Source organism: Oncorhynchus nerka, linkage group LG9a (genome assembly GCF_034236695.1).
Source record: "Oncorhynchus nerka isolate Pitt River linkage group LG9a, Oner_Uvic_2.0, whole genome shotgun sequence".
Taxonomy (NCBI): Eukaryota; Metazoa; Chordata; class Actinopteri; order Salmoniformes; family Salmonidae; genus Oncorhynchus; species Oncorhynchus nerka.
This window is the reverse complement of record NC_088404.1, coordinates 62,342,733-62,359,845: the sequence shown is the minus strand read 5'-3', so window position 1 is coordinate 62,359,845 and position 17,113 is coordinate 62,342,733. Positions and strand designations below refer to the sequence as shown.

The 17,113-nt window shown below is 42.9% G+C and overlaps 1 protein-coding gene across 4 annotated transcripts in view; it reads right to left on the bottom strand.

The window, feature by feature from the left end:
* Nucleotides 1–17,113, bottom strand: part of si:dkeyp-19e1.3 (USP6 N-terminal-like protein) — a 90,120-nt gene that overhangs the window by 27,605 nt on the left and 45,402 nt on the right. For 3 of the 4 annotated variants that reach the window (XR_010464763.1, XM_029668820.2, XM_029668821.2), the window contains exons 3-7: nt 7,835–7,920; nt 7,566–7,605; nt 7,415–7,495; nt 6,943–7,050; nt 6,269–6,378 (exon numbers count right to left, since the gene is read on the bottom strand). Coding sequence is in view for 3 of the 4 variants with exons in the window: in XM_029668820.2 (XP_029524680.1) it covers nt 6,269–6,378; nt 6,943–7,050; nt 7,415–7,495; nt 7,566–7,605; nt 7,835–7,920 (425 nt within the window). In the remaining variant the exon portion in view is untranslated. Of the gene's footprint in view, nt 1–6,268; nt 6,379–6,942; nt 7,051–7,414; nt 7,606–7,834; nt 7,921–17,113 lie in introns of all 4 variants that reach the window. The other variant, XM_065022749.1, reaches the window with a different exon arrangement.

Sequence of the window (17,113 nt, the reverse complement as noted above, 5' to 3'; positions counted from 1 at the left end):
TCTTTGTGAGACGCAGAGTAGATGAAAGGATGATCTCCGCACGTGTAGTTCCACCGTGAAGCACAGAGGTGGTGGTGTGATGGTGCTTGCTGTCTGATGTATTTAGAACAAGGTACACTTAACCAGCATGGCTACCACAGCATTCTGCAGCGATATGCCATTCCACCTGGTTTGCACTGAGTGGGACTATCAATTGTTTTTCAATTGGACAATGACCCAACACCTCCAGGCTGTGTAAGGGCTATTTGACCAAGAAGGAGAGTGATCGAGTGCTGCATCAGATGACCTGGCCTTCACAATCCCCCAACCTCAACCCAATTTAAATGTTTTTGGATGAGTTGGACCGCAGAGTGAAGGAAAAGCAGCCAACAAGTGCTCAGCATATGTGGGAACTCCTTCAAGATTGTTGGAAAAGCCTTCCAGGTGAAGCTGGTTGAGGGAATGCCAAGAGTGTGCAAAGCTGTCATCAGGGCAAAGGGAGGCTTTGAAGAATCTAAAATATATTTTTTATTTGTTTAACACTTTAATACAACATGATTCCATATGTGTTATTTCATAGTTTTGATGTCTTTATTATTCTACTGTGTAGATTTTTTTAATAAAGAAAAACCCTTCTATGTGTAGAAGTGGGGATGGCAGAATGTGTACGTGCCCGGTATGAATGCAAGCCTGTGTGTGTGTTTATTTATTTTTTATTTTACCTTTATTTAACTAGGCAAGTCAGTTAAGAACAAATTCTTATTTTCAATGACGGCCTAGGAACAGTGGGTTAACTGCCTGTTCAGGGGCAGAACGACAGATTTGTGCCTTGTCAGCTCGGGGGTTTGAACTGGCAACCGGTTACTAGTCCAGCGCTCTAACCACTAGGCTACCCTGCCACCCCGGGGTAGCCTGTGTGTGTGTGTGTGTGTGCCCGCGTGGGTGTATTAGTCTAAGGTTTAATCTGTGTATGTGTGCAGGCATGTATTTTATGCCTGTGTGTGTGTGTGTGTGAGCACGTTTTTGTGCTTGTGTGCCTATGCCTGTGTTTGTGTGGTGTATTTGTGTGTGTTTTAGCACGTGTATGTGCCTCTGTTTTTCATTTTACTATCCTTGTGGGGACAAGGGTATGAGCATGCTCAATTTGACTGGAGTGAGGAGCGAGTTTCCCAAAGGCTGGTCCGGCCTTCTTGCACGCTCCAATTTTGCCCCAGTACCGCTCACTTCACAAGCTCAGGGCATGTCCGGACCAGCATGTATTTATAGGCTAGTTGTGTGCTGCTATAGCCCCTTGCATTAGCTACTGTCATGGAGTTCACGCAATATTTTCATAAAGATAGCTAAGTGTGTCATTCTAGCAAAGTATTTATAAACCAAAAATCTGCTCTCTTAAAAGTTTAGTTCATTTTTGTTTCTCTTATCTATACAATAGGCTATCATTGATTTTGGCCCAATAGGCCTGACATATTACCGCTTTCAAGGAGCTTTCTGTTTTCAAAGGGTTATTTTGCCTAAAATCCTTTAGGCCTACCTATAGTACAAAAAAAAAAAACTCAGCATCCCTGCCCAGACTGACAAGAGTGATCCGAAGAGTGTTTAGCATCCCCAGTGGCTGTGCAGGCGAGGAGAGGGTATTCTCTGCTGCTGGCCTGCTCTCCAGGCACCATCACATGAGTCTGAAGCCACAGACTGGCCAAACTCGTGTTTCCAAAAGTGAATTCAAAAAGGCACTGAGCCTAACAAGACAATTTTTGTTTCATTTTGATTGAAGTCACAGTCTATATGCGCAATTTAGACTATAATGATTTAATACAACGATATGTTGTTTAAAGGCTAAGTGCTTAATATTTATGCCAAGACTAGTGTCGCACTCGCAAACGGTTCACAATTATTTTTTTTGTAGGCTATATATAGCCTGAAAGTAATTGAAATAATATGCGAATAATATAGCTTAAATAATACATTTTCGTTCCTTCTTAGGCTACCTGTCTGGCTCCTGACCTATTTAATGTTCATAGGCTATAGGTCAAATTAAACAGCATATTTGAAATGGTGAGTGCTTCTTACAGTCACCTTTTCATGTTATTTATTAAAATACTTTTCATTCAAATCATATGGTTTGGTTTCAATACTTCACAACCAAATGACAGGTCCAGGTAGTCACACAAATAGATGAGTGTTGATTAAATGGTGGTTTTAATGAATGGAGTGAATTTGGAGTCACATTTGTATTTGTCGGTGAATTTCACACCGACAGCGTCATGGCATTTTGGTAGACCGAAATACATTCATTTCCCAGCAAAGCTGGGACTGAGTTTTGAAAAGTTATCCAGTGTGACCACTAATGGGTGCCCAAACTTGACGGAAAAAACATTGGCGTTTTGAAAAGCACACAAGATCAAGTAGCTGAGCTGAACCCAGATCAGAAAAGTATTTTCCTGCATTGCATTATTCATCAGGAGGTGCTCTGTAATGTGTTCTGAAAATGAGCCATGTTGTGGATACAGTCACTAAAGTAGTCAACTTCATAAGAGCAAAATCTTTAAACCACAGGCAGTTTGTCTCACAGTTGGAAGAGACCGAGTCAGAGGTCATGCAGATCTCCCCTACCACACAAACGTGAGATGGCTGAGTTTGGGGAAGGTGCTTAAAAGGGTGTGGGACCTGAAGTCGGAGATTGCTGAGTTTTTGCAAATGAAAGGAAAATATGTGGATTTCCCTCAACTGCAACATAAAGAATGGTTGGCTGATTTTGCCTTCACCGTGGACATCATGGCCCACAGGAACACATTCCAAACTACAAGGGAAGGGCCTTTTTGCACATCAGATGTACAGCATTGATGTACAGCCTTCAATTACTGCTCCTGACCCGCCAAGTAGAAGCCAACAATCTCACCCACCTTCCGACACTACTAGTCAGTTCCCTATCAGATGACCAGTGGGATTATACAATTACTGCTCCTGACCCGCCAAGTAGAAGCCAACAATCTCACCCACCTTCCGACACTACTAGTCAGTTCCCTATCAGATGACAACAATCTCACCCACCTTCCAACACTACTAGTCAGTTCCCTATCAGATGACAACAATCTCACCCACCTTCCGACACTACTAGTCAGTTCCCTATCAGATGACCTTCCGACACTACTAGTCAGTTCCCTATCAGATGACCTTCCAACACTACTAGTCAGTTCCCTATCAGATGACCTTCCAACACTACTAGTCAGTTCCCTATCAGATGACCTTCCGACACTACTAGTCAGTTCCCTATCAGATGACCTTCCAACACTACTAGTCAGTTCCCTATCAGATGACCTTCCGACACTACTAGTCAGTTCCCTATCAGATGACCTTCCGACACTACTAGTCAGTTCCCTATCAGATGACCTTCCAACACTACTAGTCAGTTCCCTATCAGATGACCTTCCGACACTACTAGTCAGTTCCCTATCAGATGACCTTCCGACACTACTAGTCAGTTCCCTATCAGATGACCTTCCGACACTACTAGTCAGTTCCCTATCAGATGACCTTCCGACACTACTAGTCAGTTCCCTATCAGATGACCTTCCAACACTACTAGTCAGTTCCCTATCAGATGACCTTCCGACACTACTAGTCAGTTCCCTATCAGATGACCTTCCAACACTACTAGTCAGTTCCCTATCAGATGACCTTCCGACACTACTAGTCAGTTCCCTATCAGATGACCTTCCAACACTACTAGTCAGTTCCTATCAGATGACCTTCCGACACTACTAGTCAGTTCCCTATCAGATGACCTTCCAACACTACTAGTCAGTTCCCTATCAGATGACCTTCCAACACTACTAGTCAGTTCCCTATCAGATGACCTTCCAACACTACTAGTCAGTTCCCTATCAGATGACCTTCCACACTACTAGTCAGTTCCCTATCAGATGACCTTCCGACACTACTAGTCAGTTCCCTATCAGATGACCTTCCAACACTACTAGTCAGTTCCCTATCAGATGACCTTCCGACACTACTAGTCAGTTCCCTATCAGATGACCTTCCGACACTACTAGTCAGTTCCCTATCAGATGACCTTCCGACACTACTAGTCAGTTCCCTATCAGATGACCAGTGGGATTATACATTGCTGCTGCGTGCTTTGAACGGTGAGTTTTCTCATCGTTTTGAGGATTTCAAAGTGTTGGAAAATGAAATGCTGTTGGTTTCCTCTCCTTTCACTATAAATGTGGATAACGTCCCACTGGGCATAGCGACATCAGAAACTATACCAGACTTCACTGCTCTAGTCAATGCCCATCAGAGACTTCACTTCTCACACTGATTGAGTATTTTAAACGTAATGTTGAGCTTTCTCTCTTTCTTGTGTTTTTGTGCATCCCCGTTACCAAGAGTTCTGTCCGTGGTGCTGAATGCACAGTGTACTTTTCCCTCCATGTAGTTCATTGCATGCTTAATAATGAAAATACCTACCAAAAGGAGAACATGGATGTGGATTATTTCTGTGCATGTTAAAAAAGTAAAATAAGTAGAATACCTGGACGTGATTTACAGTTATGTCTGTCAACAAAGTCATATATATTATGTATAATCCTGCAATTGCAATCACACTGCTCTAACCCATCTGGACAATAGGAATACCTATGTAAGAATGCTGTTAATCGACTACAGCTCAGCATTTAACACCATAGTACCCTCCAAACACGTCATTAAGCTCGAGACCCTGTGTCCAGACCCTGCCCTGTGCAACTGGGTCCTGGACTTCCTGACGGGCCACCCCCAGGGGATGAGGGTAGGAAATAACATCTCCACCCCGCTGATCCTCAACACTGGGGTCCCACAAGGGTGCGTTCTCAGCCTCTCCTGTACTCCCTGTTCACCCATGACTGTGTGGCCACGCACGCCTCCAACTCAATCATCAAGTTTGCAAACAACGATGAGACGGCCTACGGGGAGGAGGTGAGGGCCATCAAAGTGTGGTGTCAGGAAAATAACCTCACACTCAATGTCAACAAAACAAAGGAGATGATCAACGGACTTCAGGAAACAGCAGAGGGAGCAGCCCCCTATCCACATCGACGGGACAGTAGTGGAGAAGGTGGGAAGTTTTAAGTTCCTTGGCGTACACATCACGGACAAACAGAAATGGTCCACCCACACAGACAGCTTGGTGAAGAAGACGCAGCAGCGCCTCTTCAACCTTAGGAGGCTGAAGAAATTTGGCGTGTCACCAAAAACACCCAATCTTTTAGATGCACAATCAAGAGCATCCTGTCGGGCTGTATCACCGCCTGGTACGGCAACTGCTCCGCCCATAACCGTAAGGCTCTCCAGAGGGTAGTGAGGTCTGCACAACGAATCACCGGGGGCAAACTACCTGCCCTCCAGGACACCTACACCACCCGATGTCACAGGAAGGCCATAAAGATCATCAAGGACAACAACCACCAGAGCCACTGCCTGTTCACCCCGCTTATCATCCAGAAGGTGAGGTCAGTACAGGTGCATCAAAGCAGGGACCGAGAGACTGAAAATCAGCTTCCATCTCAAGGCCATCAGACTGTTTAACAGCCATCACTAACATTGAGTGGCTGCTGCCAACATACTGACTCATCTCTAGCCACTTTAATAATAAAAAAATTGGATGGAATAAATGTATCACTAGCCACTACATTACACATATGTATATACTGTACTCTATACCATCTACTGCATCTTGCCTATGCAGTTCGGCCATCGCTCATCCATATATTTGTATGTACATATTCTTATTAATTCCTTTACACTTGTGTGTATAAGGTAGTTGTTGTGAAATTGTTATTACTTGTTAGATATTACTGCACGGTCGGAACTAGAAGCACAAGCATTCCGCTACACTCGCATTAACATCTGCTAACCATGTGTATGTGACAAATCAAATTTGATATGATTCTGGCACGCAATGGCACAATTCTATTCTTATGTGGCCCTCCATGGAAAGTAATTGATGTGCCTGATGGTGTAGCAGTAGCAGGTGTCTCACTTGACTCCGAAACCACCCATGAACATGATGTGCATAATAAGGAGTGCAAAATTCCAAGGAATTTCCCAGGTTTTTCCGAAATTCTGGTTGAAGGGTTTTCCCTGCTTATTCCCTCATGGTTCCGGTAATCTTCCAAGTGGAATTTCTGAAAAACCTGGACACTTCCTGAGAAAGTTTCCGGAATTGTACAACCCTGTTCAAAATATACCAATAGCATGCTTTGTTACAGCCCTGGTTAGTGGCTTTAGGGTGATAACTATGAGTATGACGTACTTGACTCCAAAGCGTTCCATGAACATGATGTTGTTCCGGAAGGTTCTGTTGACATCCAGATCAATCTGTTTGATCTCTGTGGAGAAACTCCTGGCCTGCTCCTTCATAGTCTGGCCATAAAGGAACCAAGCAGAATAACATCAGTTACTGTATATCAGACCTGGGTTAAAATACATGTGTATTTGAGTATTTACAAATAATGTGGCCCAAATCAACTACTCCTATTGGAACTTTCCTAAAAATACCCTACTATTTGAAAGTAATTTCAAATACATTATTTCAAATACTCAACCAATACCAAACTGACCTGGGTTAAAAGCAAGGGAGTGTACTTGAGTCAGTTTATACTTTCCAAGTGTATTTCCAAATACATTCCAAAATCCAATTACTTCTCTATTCAAATAACTTACTTCCAAATGTCTTTCAAAGTAATTGAAATACCCTATTATTATTTAAACTCAGGTCTGCTATATACAGGGGGTAGCCAACTCTCTTCCAGGAGAGCTACCCTTCTGCAGAATCCCAAATCAACCCCTAGCCCCTACCCCTAGGCTATTCTGTAGATCTGAAAGGATGTGGATAGGTGTGCAATATAGCAATATAAAAAAACATTCCACCAAGCCAATAAGATGGGAAATGGAGGGAGAAAGGGTTTAATTCTATAGTGTGCTTACCTCATACTTTCCAGAGTTCTCCTGCTTCACCTTCTCTATGTCCAGTAGCAGAGCCCAGGCCTGGCCTCTCAACTGGAGGGGGATTCCCTTGTACACACGCTTCACCATCTAGAGATGGGGAGAGAGAGACCAAAGAAACAGAGACCAGAGAAAGAGAGAGGAAGAGCTATATTAAGACTGCCTTAAACACACTTCACCTTCTAAAGAGACCAGACTGAAAGACCAGAGAGAGTAGATATCAGTAGAGATGGGGTGATCATTAAAGAGGAGGTTCCCCTAGTCTTCACCATCTAAAGAAAGACGCAAGGGCTAAAAGAGGAAAAATGAAAACTACAACTAATGATTCCCCCTCTGTCCCAAAAATGATAAGACTGGAGATTGAAAAAGGGAAGCAATGAACAATTGAGAGAGAGGAGAGAGGGCTGAGGTGTTGTTTGTGGTGCCTATAGTCACTCAGCACTGGGTCGGTCACCTTGTCGCTGTTCCTGTACTTGTCCCACTTCTTGACCATCTTCAGCCATTTCTCCACCCGCTCTATCTCGTGATGCTTTTGCTGAAGGTAAGACAGAAGAAATAATCAAATCAATCATTCAATCAACCCAAAGGTGATCAGCAGTACATACCTTCTCTTCAATTGCACTCGGAGTGGGCAGCTCCTCTTCGCTGAGGAGAAAGACAAACAAAAGGTGAGTCAGTGGATAATGGTTCATTCATTACAGCGGTTAAAGGCTTCCCTTCTCTTCTCCTCCCATTTGCATGTTGTGTGTGTGTACTCTAAACCCAGTACTCTGCTAAGGTTGAAGCTCTAAACCTAGGCACATGGTTGGGGTGAACCCCTGGCTCCAGAAGAGAGGTGAACACAGTCGGAGCTGTAATGGAGCTGTCAACTTACTGCAGGAAGCCGTGGCGGTCTGTGAACTTATAGATGCTGTAGTCAGTATCCTCCCAGGGGTCGATGTGGACACCCTCCTGCCTGCCCTGAAAACACACCAACATTTTTTTAAAGCCTCAAATCACACAGACTAAAAGGACAATACAGCAGGATCAGTTAGATTCAACGTGTATTTAATTATAGTACCCATACAGCAGTAGAAACGCATGCACGCATACAGTCCAATTTTGGATTTTTGTATCAAATTGTACAACTGCTGATTAAACTAACACTGTAAAAGTGTTGGGGAGGCGTGCCCTGCTCAAATTGAATCGCAATCTGCACCGCTCGTTCATATTGTCAACAATGCATCATGATGCATTGTTCAGAAACATACATCTCTTTTCCATTAAATATACAGTTGAAGTCAGAAATGTACATACACTTAGGTTGGAGTCATTAAAACTTGTTTTTCAATCACTCCACAAATGTCTTGTTAACAAACTATAGATTTGGAAAGTCGGTTAGAACATCTAGTAAATTTTCCTAAAATTATTTACGGAAAGATTATTTCACTTATAATTCACTGTATCCCAATTCCAGTGGATCAGAAATTAACATACAGTAAGTTGACTGTGCCTGTAAACAGCTTGAAAAATTCCAGAAAACGATGTCATGGCTGTAGAAGCTTCTGATAGGCTAATTGACATCATTTGAGTCAATTGGAGGTGTACCTGTGGATGTATTTCAAGGCCTACCTTCAGTCAGTGCCTCTTTGCTTGACATCATGGGGAAATCAAAAGAAATCAGCAAAGACATCAGAAAAACAATTGTAGACCTCCACAAGTCTGGTTCATCCTTGGGAGCAATTTCCTAACGCCTGAAGTTACCACGTTCATCTGTACAAACAATAGTACGCAAGTATAAACACCATAGGACCACACAGCAGTCATACCACGTTCTGTCTCCTAGAGATGAACGTACTTGTGCGAAAAGTACAAATCAATCCCAGAACAACAGCAAAGGACCTTGTGAAGATGCTGGAGGAAACAGGTACAAAAGTATCTATATCCACAGTAAAACGAGTCCTATATCGACATAACCTGAAAGGCCGCTCAGCAAGGGAGAAGCCACTGCTCCAAAACCACTATAAAAAAGCCAGACTACAGTTTGCAACTGCACATGGGGACAAAGATTGTACTTTTTGGTCTGATGGTCTGATGAAACAAAAGTAGAACTGTTTGGCCATAATGACCATCCTTATGTTTGAAGGAAAAAGGGGGAGGCTTGCAAGCCGAAGAACATCATCCCAACCGTGAAGCACGGGGGTGGCAGCATCATGTTGTGGGGGTACTTTGCTGCAGGAGGGACTGGTGCACTTCACAAAATAGATGGCATCATGAGGAAAAATGACGTGGATATCTCAAGACATCAGTCAGGAAGTTAATGCTTGGTCGCAAATGGGTCTTCCAAATGGACAATGACCCCAAGCATACTTCCAATGTTGTGGCAAAATGGCTTAAGGAGAACAAAGTCAAGGTTTTGGAGTGGCCATCACAAAGCCCTGACCTCAATCCTATAGAAAATTTGTCTGCAGATCTGAAAAAGTGTGTGTAAGCAAGGAGACCTACAAATCTGACTCAGTTACACCAGCTCTGTCAGGAGGTATGGGCCAAAATTCAGCCAACTTATTGTGGGAAGCTTGTGAAAGCTACCCGAAACATTTGACCCAAGTTAAACCATTTAAAGGCAATGCTACCAAATACTAATTGAGTGTATGTAAACTTCTGACCCACTGGGAATGTAATGAAAGAATTAAAAGCTGAAATAATTCTCTCTACTATTATTCTGACATTTCACATTATTAGGTTATTGTTACTCGGATTAAATGTCAGGAATTGTGAAAAACTGAGTTTAAATGCATTTGGCTAAGGTGTATGTAATCTTCCGACTTCAACTGTATATCTTATCTCAGACTAATATATCAGCGCAATGTATTTATAAAGCTATCATTTATCACATCATGCAAGCAATATTATATAATAGAGCTACAAGTGAATTAGCTAGCTAGGCTGTCAATTGACTTAGCTAGCTAGGCTGTCAATTGACTTAGCTAGCTAGACAGAAAACTTTTGGCAGACAATTTTAGGCACAACATTTTAGGCTGACAACTTGGTATGCAATCAATGATATTTACCAAATTTGGTAGACAATTTTTGGCAGATAACTTCTGGTATACAATGACAAACAGGACAATCGGCAAAAATAACTTTAGCTGACGTTAGCTATCAAATCAAATCAAATTTTATTTGTCACATACACATGGTTAGCAGATGTTAATGCGAGTGTAGCGAAATGCTTGTGCTTCTAGTTCCGACAATGCAGTGATAACCAACAAGTAATCTAACTAACAATTCCAAAACTACTGTCTTATACACAGTGTAAGGGGATAAGGAATATGTACATAAGGATATATGAATGAGTGATGGTACAGAGCAGCATACAGTAGATGGTATCGAGTACAGTATATACATATGAGATGAGTATGTAGACAAAGTAAACAAAGTGGCATAGTTAAAGTGGCTAGTGACATAAGAATGCAGTCGATGATCTAGAGTACAGTATATACATATGCATATGAGATGAATAGTGTAGGGTAAGTAACATTATATAAGGTAGCATTGTTTAAAGTGGCTAGTGATATATTTACATAATTTCCCATCAATTCCCATTATTAAAGTGGCTGGAGTTGGGTCAGTGTCAATGACAGTGTGTTGGCAGCAGCCACTCAATGTTAGTGATTGCTGTTTAACAGTCTGATGGCCTTGAGATAGAAGCTGTTTTTCAGTCTCTCGGTCCCAGCTTTGATGCACCTGTACTGACCTCGCCTTCTGGATGATAGCGGGGTGAACAGGCAGTGGTTTGGGTGGTTGATGTCCTTGATGATCTTTATGGCCTTCCTGTAACATCGGGTGGTGTAGGTGTCCTGGAGGGCAGGTAGTTTGCCCCCGGTGATGCGTTGTGCAGACCTCACTACCCTCTGGAGAGCCTTACGGTTGAGGGCGGAGCAGTTGCCGTACCAGGCGGTGATACAGCCCGCCAGGATGCTCTCGATTGTGCATCTGTAGAAGTTTGTGAGTGCTTTTGGTGACAAGCCGAATTTCTTCAGCCTCCTGAGGTTGAAGAGGCGCTGCTGCGCCTTCTTCACGACGCTGTCAGTGTGAGTGGACCAATTCAGTTTGTCTGTGATGTGTATGCCGAGGAACTTAAAACTTGCTACCCTCTCCACTACTGATCCATCGATGTGGATAGGGGTGTTCCCTCTGCTGTTTCCTGAAGTCCACAATCATCTCCTTAGTTTTGTTGACGTTGAGTGTGAGGTTATTTTCCTGACACCACACTCCGAGGGCCCTCACCTCCTCCCTGTAGGCCGTCTCGTCGTTGTTGGTAATCAAGCCTACCACTGTTGTGTCGTCCGCAAACTTGATGATTGAGTTGGAGCGTGCATGGCCACGCAGTCGTGGGTGAACAGGGAGTACAGGAGAGGGCTCAGAACGCACCCCTTGTGGGGCCCCGTGTTGAGGATCAGCGGGGAGGAGATGTTGTTGCCTACCCTCACCACCTGTGGGCGGACCGTCAGGAAGTCCAGTACCCAGTTGCACAGGGCGGGGTCGAGACCCAGGGTCTCGAGCTTGATGACGAGCTTGGAGGGTACTATGGTATTGAATGCCGAGCTGTAGTCGATGAACAGCATTCTCACATAGGTATTCCTCTTGTCCAGGTGGGTTAGGGCAGTGTGCAGTGTGGTTGAGATTGCATCGTCTGTGGACCTATTTGGGCGGTAAGCAAATTGGAGTGGGTCTAGGGTGTCAGGTAGGGTGGAGGTGATATGGTCCTTGACTAGTCTCTCAAAGCACTTCATGATGACGGAAGTGAGTGCTACGGGCGGTAGTCGTTTAGCTCAGTTACCTTAGCTTTCTTGGGAACAGGAACAATGGTGGCCCTCTTGAAGCATGTGGGAACAGCAGACTGGTATAGGGATTGATTGAATATGTCCGTAAACACACCGGCCAGCTGGTCTGCGCATGCTCTGAGGGCGCGGCTGGGGATGCCGTCTGGGCCTGCAGCCTTGCGAGGGTTAACACGTTTAAACGTCTTACTCACCTCGGCTGCAGTGAAGGAGAGACTGCATGTTTTCGTTGCAGGCAGTGTCAGTGGCACTGTATTGTCCTCAAAGCGGGCAAAAAAGTGATTTAGTCTGCCTGGGAGCAAGACATCCTGGTCCGTGACTGGGCTGGGTTTCTTCTTGTAGTCCGTGATTGACTGTAGACCCTGCCACATGCTTCTTGTGTCTGAGCCATTGAATTGAGATTCCACTTTGTCTCTGTACTGACGCTTAGCTTGTTTAATAGCCTTGCGGAGGGAATAGCTGCATTGTTTATATTCGGACATATTACCAGACACCTTGCCCTGATTAAAAGCAGTGGTTCGCGCTTTCAGTTTCACGCGAATGCTGCCATCAATCCACGGTTTCTGGTTTGGGAATGTTTTTATCGTTGCTATGGGAACGACATCTTCGACGCACGTTCTAGCTAGCTATCCAAGTAGGAGAGGTGGCTGGCTGACTGGCTCCCATTTCTCAATCTCAGCAATGTGTTGACATGTTTTTGGAACACAGTCACAAGTTGACAAACTGGATAAACGTGCTAGCTAGCAGAGAGAGAGAGGCTATGACACTAGCTAAGTTAGCTGGTCAAAAACATTGCAGGCAGTGTAGGCTTACAGCGGTTGCTGCAGGATTTAGAGGTAATTTGTGGTTTAGTACGGTACCCTGCATCACCACTTCATTGTTCCAGACCAGGGGGAGTTAGAGCACTGATTTTGCATTTGGGTCTTACTGTGTCTAACTGACAATGAATGGGCGACATAAACCTAAATAGAAACTGATAATTGTGCATGACTTACTAAAACTGTTACAATACGTTTTTTATTATTTTATTTTGTTAGGATTATTTTGCTCTTACTGTAGTATTGTAGCCCACTCCTGACCGATCACGTTGTACAGCGCCTGAGTGGCGTGCCGGTTTAAGATACTGCATAGCAGTGCAAGCTGTGTTGCTACAGATGCTGGTTCAATACCCATGAGATGATTGTAGGTTTTTTGGTTTCTCTCCCTCTAAAAACAGAAATAAATTATACTAAATAACAAACTGGCTTTATTTACAAATTAGTAACAATGTCTCACCCCATGTTCAAGAACAGCCTTTTTCCTTGCTCATTTTACGTTATTTGAAAACTTTTTTTTATTTTATAAATAAAGCGATTATTATTAATTTTGATTATATAAAAGCCCCTTGGAAATTCTCAGACACAGTGGGGCAAAAAAGTATTTAGTCAGCCACCAATTGTGCAAGTTCTCCCACTTAAAACGATGAGAGGCCTGTAAATTTTCATCATTGGTACACTTCAACTATGACAGACAAAATGAGAAGAAAAAAAATCCAGAAAATCACATTGTAGGATTTTTTAATTAATTAATTTGCAAATTATGGTGGAAAATAAGTATTTGGTCAACAAAAGTTTCTCAATACTTTGTTATATACCCTTTGTTGGCAATGACAGAGGTCAAACGTTTTCTGTAAGTCTTCACAAGGTTTTCACACACTGTTGCTGGTATTTTGGCCCATTCCTCCATGCAGATCTCCTCTAGAGCAGTGATGTTTTGGGGCTGTTGCTGGGCAACACTGACTTTCAACTCCCTCCAAAGATTTTCTATGGGGTTGAGATCTGGAGACTGGCTAGGCCACTCCAGGACCTTGAAATGATTCTTACGAAGCCACTCCTTCGTTGCCCGGGCGGTGTGTTTGGGATCATTGTCATGCTGAAAGACCCAGCCACGTTTCATCTTCAATGCCCTTGCTGATTGAAGGAGGTTTTCACTCAAAATCTCACAATACATGGCCCCATTCATTCTTTCCTTTACACGGATCAGTCGTCCTGGTCCCTTTGCAGAAAAACAGCCCCAAAGCATAATGTTTCCACCCCCATGCTTCACAGTAGGTATGGTGTTCTTTGGATGCAACTCAGCATTCTTTGTCCTCCAAACACGACGAGTTGAGTTTTTACCAAAAAGTTATATTTTGGTTTCATCTGACCATATGACATTCTCCCAATCTCCTTCTGGATCATCCAAATGCTCTCTAGCAAACTTCAGACGGGCCTGGACATGTACTGGCTTAAGCAGGGGGACACGTCTGGCACTGCAGGATTTGAGTCCCTGGCGGAGTTGTGTGTTACTGATGGTAGGCTTTGTTACTTTGGTCCCAGCTCTCTGCAGGTCATTCACTAGGTCCCCCCGTGTGGTTCTGGGATTTTTGCTCACCGTTCTTGTGATCATTTTGACCCCACGGGGTGAGATCTTGCGTGGAGCCCCAGATCGAGGGAGATTATCAGTGGTCTTGTATGTCTTCCATTTCCTAATAATTGCTCCCACAGTTGATTTCTTCAAACCAAGCTGCTTACCGATTGCAGATTCAGTCTTCCCAGCCTGGTGCAGGTCTACAATTTTGTATCTGGTGTCCTTTGAGAGCTCTTTGGTCTTGGCCACAGTGGAGTTTGGAGTGTGATTGTTTGAGGTTGTGGACAGGTGTCTTTTATACTGATAACAAGTTCAAACAGGTGCCATTAATACAGGTAACGAGTGGAGAACAGAGGAGCCTCTTAAAGAATAAGTTACAGGTCTGTGAGAGTCTCTCTCATCTTTTTAAGTAGGAATATTTTCACAATTGGTGGCTGACTAAATACTTTTTTGCCCCACTGTATATTATTAACCCTGTTATTAGCAGGACGTCATATTGGTCATGGCTCCCGAGTGGCTCACAATGGTATTGCCTTGCAGCTCTCCAGCTGTATCCACTGAAAGCGTGCGAGGTTCAAGGCACGAGAGCAGAGGGAACGAGATGGGACGCAGAGCCATGCACACAAGAATGACCTAGAGCATGGGGAAGGGAGGACGCGAAGTGGGGTGGGAGTGAACTTTTAAGGGCATTGCACTAATAATGGCGCTGACAAGGGAAACGTTCCCACTGTTCTTAGTGCCAGTCTGCACGGTCAAGTGAAAACTATGTAACTAGTAATGTTATTCTTTCGTTAATAAAATAATGATAAAAATACTCTTTCGAAATGCCGATGTATATTTAATTATAGATTCATAACGAATTACTATGGGAATGAATATCACTGAATTACAGAAATATCCTCCAATCCTCTATATGTAATTATTGGTGGAGAGTCATGTCATATTTTTCGATATACTGTAGACCTACCGTAGGCGACATGAGTCTCACTAGTGTTGAGTAATGTGCTGTTAAAAGTGGTGTAGATCTGACTTATTTAAAGAGTATATTGAAGTTCCATCCTAACGGAAACCCAGAGAGGTTTCGTGGAATAGAAACACCATAATATCAAATTAAGCAAGATTTCTTAAAAAAGTCTAATAATTCCATGTAATACAGCCTACACCTTCACAATTAAATCCATTATTTACTTTCGACAGGTCTAAAGAAACATGATATGAAGAACAGAATAGCATACTCTGAGTTGTCCTTATGTTAGGTCCTGATCTGGGCTACACTAGTTCATTTTGCAGACAAGATTTGCTTACAATTCCATGGCATTATTTTATAGTATGAAGAATACAATTGAACCAAGCGGAATAAAATAGAAAGAATATTGTGTGCACATTTGGCTATTCAGCGTTGAGCGGTTAACAAAGAAATAGGTACTCCAATATGCTTAATTTAGTTATTAATATAAATGTAATTCTACAAACATTGGGCTATATGTTTTGATTTTTAATAATTGCAAGGCTGCATGATGATTTGAAAAAAAGTGGCTTGAAAGGCATGAGCTCTGCTTTGCTTCTTGCGCAAGCAAAAACTGCAAAAATCACTGAAGCTGGAGACTCATATCTCCCTCACTAGCTTTAAGCACCAGCCGTCAGAGCAGCTCACAGATCACTGCACCAGTACATAGCCAATCTGTAAATAGCCCATCCAACTACCTCATCACCATATTGTTATTTATTCTGCTCCTTTGCACCCCAGTACCGCTACTTGCACACTCATCTTCTGCACATCTATCACTACAGTGTTTAATTTGCCATACTATAATGATTTTGCCACTATGCCTATTTATTGCCTCACCCCTTATCCTACCTTATTTGCATACACTGTATATAGACTTTCTCTATTGTATTATTTACTGTATATTTGTTTATTCCATGTGTAACTCTGTGTTGTTGTTTGTGTCACACCTCTTTGCTTTATCTTGGCCAGGTCGCAGTTGTAAATGAGAACTTGTTCTCAAATAGTCTACCTGGTTAAATAAAGGTGAAATAAATCCAAATTTAAGAAGCTGTACAGACTTCATCAGTCTCTCATTCACAATTTGAGAAACATTTACTAATGCGGCCTCCCCTTTGTGTGGCCGTATAATGCACCCTAAAAATAAATCATGCCTTGTGCGGACAGTGTCCTAACAAACAGCAAAAGCACTAGCCTATGTAAATCGACTATCCCCCATAGTACCAAAGTTGACCTATTTTTTGTGAGAAATAAATGTTCCAAACATAGTCTGGGACAGTCGTGGGATGCGATAGATCCCAAATGAATAAAAACCACTAGAATAACAATTTAAAAAATGCGGAACTCTATAGCTCTGTCACCTCCCTGACCAAGGCCCTTCTCCCCCGATTGCTCAGTTTGGCCAGGCAGCCAGCTCTAGGGATAGTCTTCGTGGTTACAAACTACTTGCATTTAAGAATGATGGGTGCCACTGTGCTCTTGGGGACCTTCAAGATTGCAGGCATTTTTTGGTACCCTTCCCCAGATCTGTGCCTCAACACAATTCTGTCTCGGAGCTCTACGGACAATTCCTTCGACCTCATATGGCTTGGTTTTTTCTCTGACATGCACTATCAACTGTGGGATCTTATATTGACAGGTGTGTGCCTTTCCAAATCATGTCCAATCAATTGAATTTACCACAGGTGAACTCCAAACAAGTTGTAAAAACATCTCAAGGATGATCAATGGAAACAGGATGCAGCGGAGCTCAATTTCAAGTCTCATAGCAAATGGTCTGAATAGTCAAATTTGCAAAAATGTCAACTTTTTATGGGATGGTATTGTGTGTAGATTCATGAGGAACATTTGTATTTAATGAGTTTTAGATTAAGGTTGTAACGTAAAAAAAAGTGGGAAAAAGTCTAAACATATAGGCCTGTGGGCTAGGCTACAT